Here is a 13,977-nt window from a genome sequence, read left to right as displayed (position 1 = left end):
TGAGCTGAGAGCCTTTATTGCTCACCACAATGTCAGGAATGCCATAATGATTGAAGTGAGCTTTCAAGCATTTACTTCAACTTGTCTAACTCCCACTAGTCGATGGTGATGAGATAGTCAGTTCCAAAGCCAGTGAAGAGGTCAACTCCAAGCTTCATCCATGGTCTTTCTGGGATGTCAAGATTCATGAGTGGCTCTTTAGTTTGCTTAGCTTGATGTTTATTGCAATCACTGCACTGGCTGATGTGGTCCTTAATCTCATTGCTCATGTTTGGCCAGTAGAGCACTTCTCTTGCCTTCCTCAGACTAGATTCAATTCCTTGATGGCTTGCATGAGTGCCCTTCAGCATCTCTTTCCTCATCGCCCTGGGGATGATGACTCTAGTTCCTTAGTAGAAGATGCCATTATGAGCAATCACTTTATCTCTGTATGCCCAATACTCTCTTTCAGCAACAGGTTGTCATTGATGCCCTTTCATCACTACTTCCTGCAACACTTGGAAAGCTGCATCTCATGTTGTTTGCTTGAGCTGAGCAAGATGCTTTCTGTCAGATTCAATCTCTCTGCTGGGTCGATGACTTTCAGAGCATGTCATGCTGTTGCTTCTTGTTGAATCTGGAAGATTTCACACTCTGTACCAGCATCATCGACTTCCTTCAAAGGGAAAGTGGCTCTCAACAGCATGTCAGTGATTTACATCTACCTCCCTTGCTTGTACTTCACTTCCCAATGTCTCTCCAAACAAAGTAACATTCTTTGCAGACACTTTGGAGCAGATAGAAGTGGTTTTAGAAAGATGCTTTGAAGTGGCTTGTGGTCAGACTTTGTCGTCATTTTGTCTCTCCCAAACAGGTGCTGATTAAAATGCTCACAAGCAAAGACAATAGTCAGACACTCTTTCTCAATCTACGCATAGTCGTTTACTTTTTGTTAATGCTCTGGATGCAAATGCAGATGGTTATCCGTGCTGCATGACAGTTGCTGCAAGTCCTGTTTCACTGGCATCAGACTGCAAGGTGACCTTATCATTAACATCATAGTACCTCAGCACTGGCATTGTCATCACTAGTTGTTTGATGCGAGTGAAAGCTGCTTCTTGTCCTGTGTCCAATACCATTGAACAACCTTTGCAGTCAGCATGCGTCGAGGTTCACACACTGATGACAAATTGGGCAAGAACTTTGTTGGTAGTTCACAAATCCAACAAATTGTTGCACCATCTTCACATCTGTTGGTTGCTGCATCTCTGCTACAGCTCGCACGTTATCAGGATCAGGGTGAAGTTCTTAGCCATCAGTACAGGACCTATGTACTTGACTTCAGTCATCTTCAGCTGCGGTTTATTCTTAATAAGCTTCAGGTTCACCTGCTGAGCACTGTATTGCAGTATCACTAGATCCTGATCATGGTCTGCGATGGTTTCTTCCATTATGTCTCCACATCCATGGACTAGCAGATCACCTCCGATCGTATCCACACCTGGAAGATCATTGACTATCTCATGCTGTCTGTGTTGATGCTCTTCTGGGGCAGTCAAAATGCCAAACAGCATGCGCAACCATCCGTACCTCCCAAATGGCGTCAGAACATAGTCAGAAAACTTCTGCCTTAATCCAACTTCACAAGCCAGTAGCCATCCTTCACATCTAGGGTGGTAAAGACCTTTGCCTTGGCAAGTTGCAACAACATTTCTTCAATGGTTGGATTGAGGTAGTGAGATCTCTTCAAAGCTTTACTGAGGTCCTTTGGATCTATGCACAGTTTTCCTGGTTTTTTTCACTGCTAATCCAGTTTGTAGGAGTTGTCACTTTCTTGGTTACTCCCAGTTACTCTATCTTGTCTTTCAGCTGGACTTGAGGGCAGCTGGAATTCTCCTTTGAAGATGCTGAGTTGGTCTCACACTCTCATTTACTTCAAGATGATATTCACCAGTGAGACACCCAAAACCTGTGAAAGCATTTTTGTAATTTTTTAGGATTTGTTCAGCAGTCAGTGGCTGTGTGCCATGCAAAACACTGCAAACCCCTACTGGTACATGGAGGGTTACCAGTCCAAACCTTTGACTTGTTTCTGCTGAAACAAGAGGATTTTGCTTAGTGTCTACTATTTGAAACTGCAGATATTCTTTCTTCCCATTGCATTGGGTTCTCAGCTCAGTTTTGTCCTCTTGGGGTGAGCATCGTTCCATCATTTAGCCTCAACTTTACCTTCAACGGCTTCATTTTCAAGTCACCACCTTGTGCAGCTTTACATAACTGAACAACAAGAACAGTCTGCGAAGTTCATGATGTTGCACGTAGCACTGGTGTCTACCTGACACTTCATATTAACTTGATGCTCTCCTTTTGTACTCATCATTCAAATAGTCACAAATCATTTTTTACCTTGAGACTTGACAGTGTAGAGTGACTCGTCAGAATCATCGTCCGACATCTCTCCAGCAGCCGTCTTTATAGGCTTGCTTTTCTTCTTTCCAGAAACACGCTTACATGCAAAGTGATTCAGCTTCTTGTTGTTAGAGCGCTGCTTTCCCCATGCTGTACATGCTTCCTTTTCTTCCAATATATTTATATCCAGTACTCTGGCCTTGATCTTTCTGCTGGCCCTTCTGTAAATAGTTTTTCTTTTCTCCATTGTCTTGTGCTTGGAAGGCCTGGGCTGCCTCTCAATGCAGTGCAAAGCCTCATCAGTTCTCCCATCAATACTCTTCAGCTTCTGCACATGTCAAAATCTTTCCTGAGAATAAGTTTCTCTTCTCTCAACATTCATGCTCCCATGGCAGGATTTTTTTTTTTCTTTATTCTTTTATGGAATAGATGTCGCTGGCAAAGCCAGCATTTGTTGCCCATTTCTAATTAGAACATAAGATATAGGAGCAGGAGTAGGCCATTCGGCCCCTCAAGCCTGCCCCACCAGTCAATAAGGTCATGGCTGATCTGCCCCAGGCCTCAACTCCTCGTTCGTGTCAGCTCCTCATAGCCCTCAACCCCCTTATATTTCAAAAATCTATCTACCTCCTCTTTAAATACTTTGTGATCTAACCCCCACAACTCTCTGGGGTAGAGAATTCCAGACATTCACTACCCTCTGAGAGAAGAAATTCCTTTGTATATCAGTTTTAAATAAGTGTCCCCATATTCTGTAACTATGTCCCCTAGTTCAAGATTCCCCCACTAAGGGAAACATCTTCTCAACATCTACCATGTCAAGCCCCCTCAGAATCTTATACATTTCACAAAGATCACCCCTCATTCTTCTAAACTCTAATGAATAAAGGCCTAACCTGTTTAGCCGTTCTTGATAAGTCAACCCCTTTATCCCAGGAATCAGCTTAGTGAATCTCTTTCGAACTGCCTCCAATGCCAGTATATCCTTTCTTAAATACGGGGACCAAAACTGTACACAGTACTCTAGGTGCGGCCTCACCACCACCCTGTACTGTTTTAATAAGACTTCCCTATTTTTAAACTCCAAACCCCTAGCAATACAGGCCAAAATTCCATTTGCCTTCTTAATTACTTGCTGCACCTGCATGCTAACTTTCTGTGTTTCATGCACAAGAACACCCAGATCCCTCTGTGCTGCACTTTTTTTGGAGTCTCTCTCCATTTAAATAATAGTCTGCCTTTTGATTTTTCTGACCAATTTGCATGATCTCACGCTTTCCTACATTAAACTCCATCTGCCAAGTTTTTGCCCACTCACTCAACCTGTCTATGTCACCTTGCAGATTCTTATGTCCTCATCACAACATGCCCTCCCGCCTATCTTTGTTCTGTCAGCAAGTTTGGATACATTACACTCTGCCCCCTCCTCTGAGTCATTAATGTAGACAGTAAATAATTGAGGCCCTAGGACTGGTCCTTGTGGCACTCCACCGCTCTTTCCAACCCGATTCTCTGTCTTCTGTGTGTTAACCAATCATCAGTCCATGCTAATAAATTACCCCCAACACCATGAGCTCTTATCTTGTGCAATAACTTTTTATGTGGCACCTTTTCGAATGCCTTCTGGAAATCCAAATACACTACATCTACCGGATTGCCTTTATCAACTCTGTTTGTTATATCCTCAAAGAACTCTAGAAAATTTGTCAAACATTATTTCCCCCTTTCACAAAACCATGTTGACTCTGTTTGATTGCGTTACTCTTTTCTAAATGTCCTGTTATTTCTTCCTTAATAATAAACTCCAGCATTTTCCCAATGACAGATGTTAGGCTGACTGGCCTATAGTTTCCTGCTTTTTTGTCTCCCTCCCTTCTTGAACAGGGGCATCACATTAAGAGTTTTCCAATCCGCTGGGACCCTCCCGGAATCCAGACAGCTCTGGAATATTTTGACCAATGCATCCACTATCTCTGCAGCCACTTCCTTTAAAACCCCTGAATGCAGGCCATCAGGTCCTGGCGACTTGTCTGCCTTTAGTCTCATTAGTTTCTTAAATACATTGTCCCTCATGATAGAGACTGTTACAAGATCTTTCCTCCCATTAGCTCCTTGCTTATCTGATGTCTTTGGAATGTTTATAGTGTCCTCCACCAGGAAGACCGATACAACAAATTGGTTTAAATTATCTGCCATTTCCCTGTTCCCCATTATCAATTCTCCAGTCACATCCTCGAAAGGTCCCACGCTTACTTTAGCTACTCTCTTTCTTTTTACATACCCGTAGAAACTCTTGCTGTTTGTTTTTATATCTCTTGACAATTTACTTTCATAATGAATCAATATTCCCCCTCTTTATTAGCTTTTTAGTCATCCGCTGCTGGTTGCTAAAAAAAAATCCCAATCCTCTGGCCTGCCACCAGTTTTTGCCACTTTGTATGCCTTAGTTTTTGATTGGATACTCTCCTTGACCACCATTGTTAACTACGGGTGGTTCACCCTTCTCATCGAGTCTTTCTTTTTGACTGGGATAAATTTTTGCTGAGTGTTATGAAATATCTGCTTAAATGTCTGCCACTGCTCATCCACTGACCTTCCCCTTAGTCTATTTTCCCAGCCTGCTTTAGACAACTCTTTCTTCATGCCTCTGTAATTGCCCTCATTCAAGTTGAGGACACTGGTTTGAGATCTGAGTTGCTCGCCCTCAAACTGAATTTTAAATTCTACCATGTAGTGATCGCTACCCCCTAGAGGATCCTTAACTACAAGATCCCTTATTAATCCTACCTCATTACAATTGCCCTTGAACTGAACATTTCAGAGAACAGTTAAGAGTCAACCACACTGCTGCGGGTCTGGAGTCACATATAGGCCAGATCAGGTAAGGCTGGCAGATTTCCTTTCCTAAAAGACATTAGTGAACCAGATGGGTCTTTATGACAATCAATGATAGTTTCATGGTCACCATTACTGAGACTAGCTTTCTGAATTTTTTTAAAATTAAATTAAAATTCCACCAGCTGCCATGGTGGGATTTGAACCTATGACCCCAGATATTAGCCTGGGCCTCTGGATTACTGGATTACTAGTCCAGTGACATTGCCACTATGCCACCATCTCCCCCTAAGACAATGTTTCTAAGACAATCCTATCTCTAAACAGATCATCCTTCAATTGTTCAAAATAACAAGATTCAACTAGACCTCTCAATGGAGTCACGTACTGATCAATATTCTCCCCGTCTTCCTGAGCCCTTAGTGTTGAACATGTAGCCTTCATGAATAACATAAGTAGAGGGTTCAAAGTGGTCTTCAAGGCCTCCAAAATTTCACAAGACTGGCTTTTCTGCTCCTTGGTGAGGTCTAGGGTGCCATACAGCTTGTAGCACTCATTCCCCAGCACTGATAACAGAATTGCTACTCTTATTTGTGCAGGTTTCTTGTTTAACTCGGTGGAAATTTCATAGTTCTGCCATTGTGACTGGAAGAATTTCCAATTTATTTTCAAATCTGCCTTCATCTCCATAGATATATTCCATATTGGAATATTCAAAGCCATACTGACTCGCCCAGCAGTCAATGTCCTGTACAAAGCTGCAGACTGAACTTTCAATTATTCACTGCTGTTTCCTACAGCAGTTGGCTCTCTTCTAGCTATTAAAATCCACTCAATTTTAGCTAAACATTCCTGGCACCATGTTCCAAGTGATGGATAAAATGGCTTCTGCTCTCAAGCCTTTGTACACAAAGGATAACATCAGAGGTCATATGATTATGGCAAGCCACACTGCACAAAGGCACCTCTCCAAGCAGCAAGCTTCAACTCCTTTACCAACATGGCACCTTGCATTGACTGCGGACCTAATCGGCATTTCAGCTTAAGACCCTATATTGACCACCTTTTGCACCATCACTCCCCATATCTGCTCTTGCCTTTTCCCTCCTAATATAAAAAGTAATCTGTCAAGAGTACACCTTAGCCATCAGTGATGAGTGTCACAGTGGTAACTCCAGTAGACTCTTTCCCCAAGAAAGCAGCATATGTAAAAAAAAAATTGTAAGCATTAGCTGCAGTATTTACACACCTGGGTTTTAAGACACACAGCATTTACCTTTGAGTCTTGTTGGCTGCAGATTCACTGCATTTCCAAGCTTCACAGCACTGCATAATGTAGAGTTGGAATCTTTGGGCATCTGAAAGTGACAGAGACCCACGTTTTAATGAGTGCAATCTCTCCTTTGCCTCCACCTATCATTGGCCTTCTATCCAGCTTCATCTGTCCCACCTCCCTTAAACAGTGTATGTTTCACCACATTTCTACTTCTCTTTAATTCTGAAGAAGAATCATCTGGACTTGAAATGTTAACTTTGTCCTTCTCTCCACAGATGCTGTCAGAACTGCTGAGTTTTTCCAACAATTTTTGTTTTTGTTTCAGATTTCCAGCATCGGCAGTATTTTTATTTTAATGGGTCTTGTCTGTTGGCATTGGATTTTGTTTAAATGTAAAACCGTGTGGTCAGAATCTATCCTTTCTTTTGCAATGGGACCCAATGTTCCCATTCCGAGGATGTTAATTGGGGAGATTTTAATCACTGTATCACTGGTGCAGTCTTCAGATGCCTAGGCCCAAAGCTCTGGAAATCCCTTCCTAAACCTCTCCACCTCTTAACTTCTTTCTCTCCTTAAAAAGTACCTCCTTAAACAAGCTTTTGGTCAGTGACCCTAAGATCCCCTTGTGTGGCTCGATGTCAAATTTTGCTTTATATAGCACCTGGAGCATTTTATAATGTTAAAGGTGCTATATAAATTCAAGCTGTTGTTGTATTATATCAGCCACCCATTACACATGCTGCATGATTCTTCTTTCCTTTGATTTCAATATAAGTTAAACTGCAGTTGAATTTTGCCCCCATACTTACTTTTACCGTGATGGAGGATGTATCCCCATTCATTTCAGTACATTAGCTAACATGGCAAGAGGGAGCGGTGAGAGGCAACTTCAGCAAAGCCAGACATCGCCCCAGATTGACCCCAGTGATTTCTGAAACCATGGAAACCCCAGCTGGAGTTGTCTTCATCCCAAAAGGAAGAAGTGTTCCTACATAGAGTGTATGCTTCAGCAGCCTTGGTTCATCAAGTCATTCTCCGTGCTTACACTTACACATTTGAATTTGAGGCAACAGCCCTGTCTGGAGATAGTTCAACAAGAGATGCATGAAGCTTCACTGCTTGTAGTTTATATGGATGTTGTGAATTGATGGGGAGCATTGAAATGCTGCTTTGCTGCTCCTAGTAGAAATACAAAAATGTAGCTCAAGTACTAGTAACTTTTATTGAACTATAGAGAATTGATCACAACGCCAAATCTCTATAATAATGTAAGGAATGTGGCCTGGTAAGCTTCCTCATCCGGCTTGTTTGTTTTATGTCACGTTTATACTGCAGAAACCTCTCTATTGAAGGAGTCCCTTAATGTACTGAGCTGCTGGTGCTCCATGATCTGTCCTATAAACAGTGAAGCAGGGAAACAACAGGATGTGTGCACAGTTATTTCTAAGCTGCACTCACGACTCCAAGTTACTGGGCAGGCTATCAATGTAAAAGCATTAGCTGTCATGGGTGAACGGAGGACCATCTGACTGCAGCCCGAAAAATAGCAGCTGGTTTATATTTTCCCACAACAGGACAGTGAACAGACCTGCAAAGGTGTCCCTCTAGCCCAAAAGAGGTTTTGGCACTATCTCACTGGCGTTAACCTTGTGTTACAGCGCTGCCACCGGAGTACGGCAACTTCCAGTCACTGCAGCATTAGTGTCCTTAAATATACTGAATGTAGGGAGAAGAGGCATACACATTTCTTTCTGTAATCTGCCTAATTGGCCTACATATTCTATGAATGAGTTGAACATACACAAGTACAGCAGTGTAGGGATTATGTTACTGAACTTGTGATCCAGAGGCCTGAACTAATAATCCTGGAACGGAAGTTCAAAGCCTACAATGGCAGTTTAAATTCAGTTTAAATATAGAAATAAAGTACTGGCAAAACTGGCTCACTAATGTCCTTTAGCGAAAGAAATCTGCTTATGTAATCACATTAATGTGCCCTCTGAAGTGGCTAAGCAAGCTACTGAACTGTACAGGGTAACAGATGCCAGCGATGCCTATATATATTGAGAATGAACAAAAATTAAACTGATGCAGGAATTGTCCAACACAGCTGTCGCAGATCGTGCTGACCAGGGACTAATATTCTTCAGAACTTCCACTCACAAGAACATAAGAAATAGGAGCAGGAATAGACTATATGGCCCATCGAGCCTGCTCCACCATTCAGTACAATCATGACTGATCTTGGGCTTCAACTCTATTTTCCTACCTCCTCCCCTTAAACCTTAATTCCCTAAGACACCAAAAGTCTGTTTAGCCCAGCCTTAAATATATTGAATGATGGAGCATCCACAATCCTCTGGGGTGGAGAATTCCAAAAATTCACAACCCTTTGAGTGAAGTAATTGCTCCTCATCTCAGTACTGTTTTACACCCACCCAGCAACTAATTAGTTGCTGTCAGTGCTCCTGTCCCTTTAAAAATAAATGGGATCTTGCCCCCAGCAGAGATCAGAGCAATGGATTTCTGGGCTTTCGCCCAAGCTCATTATGTATTCTTAGCTGAGAGCCCAGACATCCATTAGAGTACTAAAACACCTGAGTTCCAGAGAAAACATTGCTTGATTCACAGCTATGCCTCTCTGACCTCTGCTGTCAATAGCACAATGCTTATTTACACAAGGCAAATAGATTTCAAATGCTTGCAGTTTCAGCTATTGAAACTTTTAAAAAGTCTGGATGATTGACACATCTGTTGCACTGTAGTGAAATAACTTTTTTAACATAGTGGAATGTTATGAATCAGTGATTTAAAAAAATTTTTTTTTTACACATCCTATTGTCACTACAAGATCCATTGGTTTTATACTGTGTATTGTGGGTCAATGGCATAGAGGTGCCACAGCTTGGCATAGTGGGCCATGGGGGGGGTTGGTGGAAGGGCAGAGCTTGGCATTGAGGGTATGAGGGGGCCATAGGGACTGGGTGGGGCATGAGGTGGCATGGATGAAGCATGGGTAGTGTATTAGGTTGGACGGGGTGTGAGGAGTGAGGGCTGGAGGACCTGTTTTATTTTAACTGGGACAAAGTCCCACAACACTGAGGTGGACCTTTTAAATAGCCCACTTTCGCATCCAGCAACCCCTATGGCTGCCCTGCCCCTGAACTTGCTTCCAGTTCACTGACCCAACTGCACCCCATACCTGCCCCCCAGCACTGAAGACCCTGTCCTTGTGGACACTTTCACCCAAAGTGGGCAGGCGGAGCCAGGAATTTCCTGGGCTCCCGCTACCTACCTCGAGGATGAAAATTCTCCAACTCTCACCTCTTCCTTGACTCCCTGCTTGAATTCATCCAGTCTAGCCTCTATCCTTCTTTCATACCAAAATTGCCTTAAGTAGAGTCATGAACAGCACCCATCAGTGATCCTGACTAATGTGTTTTACCCTTCCGCATTCTCCTCAACAACCCTGCAGCAGGGTCAACCTTTCAAATTGTCCAGTCCTACCAGAGACTGCCTTTTGCCCGGTTCTTCTCCTATTTATCCAAATATAGTCAGAACATTCCCTGTGATCACTCCTCCTCCTGTTACTGAAATGGAATCCACCCTTAACCTCCTTCTTTTCCTCATAGTGTTATGGCAACATGTCAATCTGCAGACATTGAACCAATCTCCACATAAATATCAATGACATCTTGACCACATCACTTGTCCCCTCTATACTATCATTCTGCTTAACTGGCGTCCAGAGTCAGCTTTTTGCAATACTAAAGCCACCACTGATTCCATCCCTATCCCTAGGCACTCTCTTTGGTGGAACCACATTGTTTTTCACCTCAGCACCCTGTCCAACCCTGGACTGAGCTGCAGACCCCATATCCCTCCACCAGGAAGACCACGTATTTTCAGCTCCACATTCATTCTGCCGCTCCACTGTGGAAACGTTCATACAGGCCTTCAAAATTGCTGAGCATGGCTGCTCTGTTGCTCCCCTTACTGGTTTCCCATCCTTCATCCTCCAAATCCAATTTACCCACCGTTGATTGGCCATATCCTGTCTCACACCATGTCCTGTTCATCCACCAACTCAATCCGTGGCTGACCTACAGTAGCTCCTCAGATCCCCTGTTTTTGTTTCAAAACCTCATCCTTATCTTTAACTCCTTCCGTAGTTTCACACAATCCCATTTCCGTATCCTACTAAAGGCTTATATTTATCTCCTCACAAGCCATCTCTTGACAGGACTTGAGGTCACACCTTCTAACTTCTCCCCTCCCATCTCCTACCTGTTTCTGAAGCACATTGGGATTGTGTTTCAGGTTCAAGGCACCACATAAAGTAGAAGTTGGTATTGTTTTGCACCATGTTCTGGGTTTGCAAGGCATGGGCGCCAGTAAAGAACAAGGGGACACCCCACAAAGAGTAAAAGTTGTGAAGTAATTCTTTATTACTGTGTGTCATTGAGGGAACCCTCATGCAATAATCTAAACAGGACATCATTCCACAGCATTATCTGTGAATTGTCTGCTGTAAACAGGCCCATAAGAGGCCCTGGCAGGTAAGCAAAGCATTGTCTGTTTTTGAGAGGTGCAATATTCAGGAAGTCAGAGGAAAGTTTCACAGTTCATTTGCATTTTGGGTTGATTCATACTCGTGGAAGCCATCATAAGATTGTAATACTGGCCTCTAGTGTCCTTATAAGTAACAGCACCTTCAAGCACAAATGCTAGAGCTTAGATTAAATACCTAACACTTAGCTTTCCTATGGATTACAGTTCCTGAAAAGTAATAAACTTTTATTTCCTAACATCCTATTTAAAAGAAATCCGTGCTTAAGCTTCAATGAATAATTATGAGAGTAAACTCTTTTGCCATGATATCTCAACTTCAGATTTGTTACCCCTTAGCCTATTTTCAGCTGGGAGTTTCAATCACGTAAATGCTCCACCAAATTAAGAAGCAAAGAAACTTTTCTTCAAATTTCTCTTGTTCTCTGATACACAATAAAGATTCATTCCAACGTCTCTTAATCTAACTCATTTTCGCACAACCTGCAGGCTTTAAAATATCTAAGTTTGGCATTGCCTCTTCTCTTATCTCAACTTTTCTGCCGCATTTTCTGACACTGATAGTGTCCTGCACTATGGGCCTTGGCCCGTCATCATTATTCCTCAATAATAAAATTGAATGGAGCATCCACCATCCAAACTGTGCAACACACACTGTAGCAAGAGGCACTGCAAGGTACAGTGTCTGGAATGTCACACTGACCTGAAGTTTTAGCAGCAATCTGAAATTATTCTGCCAGAAATTATCCTCTCATCTTCTCAGATTGGACTATTTTGTAAAAACGTGAAAGGCCTCAAAACTCCACACGCTCCTGGATTGTTCTGTGGATCCTTGCATAAATGTTCAGGTTGCTGTTGGAGTACTCAACACTCAGATCCAGCAGCACTTTTCTTTGTTGGGAGCAGAAGCAATTGTTGTAATATGCCTTTAAGGGATAACAGCATGGCATCTCTAGAAGGAAAATGTGTCACGTGGTCCAATCTTAGTTTCACTTTTGCTTTGAGCAGAACACACACACACACACACAGCTCTGATATCTTCAAGCTTTAGACCTATATATAACTGTTCTCATATGCCTAGTATTAGTGAAAGAACCCACAACGTGTTTACCCAATCCCTTATGAGCGATTGGTGATTATATCATTATCATGTTGTGACAGCAATTAGCCCAGCATCCAAGAAACTTCCAAAAAATGTTCCTCATCGTAAATAAGGATTAAATGTTCCTAGAGAATTGGTGTAAGTTGTTAAGCAACATTGGATTCAAAAGAAAGACACTGTGTTAAATCTACTGAATAATTTCTAAATCTGTTGAAATCACACACACACACATACACACACAGACTCCATCAAGTTTGAAAAATAAAAAGCTTGCGAAATAAAATGAAAGATTTTTTTCACAGAAAATAGATTTGGATGATAAATGCTGCCAAATTCAACGCAGTGTTGAGGAGTATGTTGCATAATCTGACAATGGCCAACATTTGATGCTGTAACTTAATAAGCAATACCTGTGGGTTTTACAGGCAGAATTAACCCACAAGCAGAGTTTCTGTTTTATTAGGCATTCCCAGAAACCTTTTAGTTTTTATCTCTACTGTAATGTAACTAATGTCTTTCTTTATTATCTAGGGATCGACTGAACAAGATTGTGGTGGATACAGAGGCTGGTCCCTTCAAGAATTACACGGTGGTATTCCTCGGCTCTGAAAATGGAATTATTCTCAAATTCCTCATTAGACCAACTGCAAGTACAAACTTTGTCAATCGGAGCCTATTTCTGGAACATTTTGATGCCTACAGCCCAGAGAAGTAAGTATTACTTTATTCGATTCCCATACTCAGAAGACGTCAGTCATTAATCACAAAGAGATAAGTAAATATCACAGGGGAGAAGAGAGCTGTAACCCGGTTCAGAAGGTTCAGAGAGCATTTTAGCTTCTATTCTCTATCTCTTCATCGCAGCCTCTTTTTTCTTTCTCCCTCTCTTGTATATATGTAATATATCAATAACTATTATAGTCATTACTCTAATGAAACTTCCTCTCTTATTCCGCTCAACACTACACAAAACACACCATCTTACAATCTTTCACCCTCCTCCCTCCATCTTTACTGCATTGATATCAAATTAATTTCACATTCTCCTACTCCAACTCACTCTTTTCCAAGACCTCCAAGTTATGTCACTTCTTACCTTCTGTTCTTCTTACAATTTACGGGGCATCATCTAGCCTCAGCTGATAGAATTACCTTCTCTTTTCTCTTGATCTGTCCCCTTCTGCTCAGTGAACTAACAGGTTCACCTCCACCATTGCCACCATGTTCCAAAGTGCCTCTGCCACCTTCAGCACCTGCTACAGGTGATTCTCCATCCTCGACAATGAGCTGGGAGGGCATCCTCACTATCTCCATGGCTGCCTCCAGCCATGTTTTGAATTGCCCATAGTCTCTTGGAACCACCCCCAGTCCAGGCCATTTCTCTGGTGTTATGAGCCTTCTTGTCCTGTGAATATAACATACAGAGTAATGTTAGCCTATTATATAATACCACTAGGGACAAAGCTCTTGAATGTGTCAGTGTATCACAGTTTACATTCACATTTGTACCTTGTGAACCTACAGGAGTGCCATACAAGCCTCCATGCTATAAGAGAGGTATATGCCAGGTCTCTCGCCATATTCAGATGTGAACCATCACAGGGACCTCTGCGTGCTTCTGCCAGTCAACTCACCCTGCCGGAGTGCAGCAGGTTGTGGAACTTCTTCCTACATTGTATCCAAGATCTGGCATGGTCCCCTGCTGTGCGGGAGGCTATCCCCTGCCATGCCCACTTGGTCACGTGGGCAGGTTCCGCCAGCCATTTGGATATAGTGTTTACCAGCATCTCTGGACCTCCTCAACTGG

At 42.4% G+C, this 13,977-nt stretch overlaps 1 protein-coding gene across 5 annotated transcripts in view; it reads left to right on the top strand.

Annotated features, from left to right (window-relative positions):
- sema6bb (sema domain, transmembrane domain (TM), and cytoplasmic domain, (semaphorin) 6Bb) overlaps nucleotides 1-13,977 on the top strand; it is a 584,175-nt gene that overhangs the window by 535,974 nt on the left and 34,224 nt on the right. For all 5 annotated transcript variants that reach the window (XM_078555703.1, XM_078555699.1, XM_078555702.1 and 2 more), the window contains one exon: nucleotides 12,702-12,881. In XM_078555703.1, the coding sequence (XP_078411829.1) occupies nucleotides 12,702-12,881 (180 nt within the window). The remainder of the gene's footprint in view (nucleotides 1-12,701; nucleotides 12,882-13,977) is intronic.

The sequence above is a fragment of the Cetorhinus maximus genome, chromosome 13, assembly GCF_964194155.1.
Source record: "Cetorhinus maximus chromosome 13, sCetMax3.hap1.1, whole genome shotgun sequence".
In the NCBI taxonomy this organism is placed as follows: domain Eukaryota; kingdom Metazoa; phylum Chordata; class Chondrichthyes; order Lamniformes; family Cetorhinidae; genus Cetorhinus; species Cetorhinus maximus.
The sequence above is the reverse complement of the archived record's forward strand: the minus strand, read 5'-3'. Positions and strand labels throughout refer to the sequence as shown.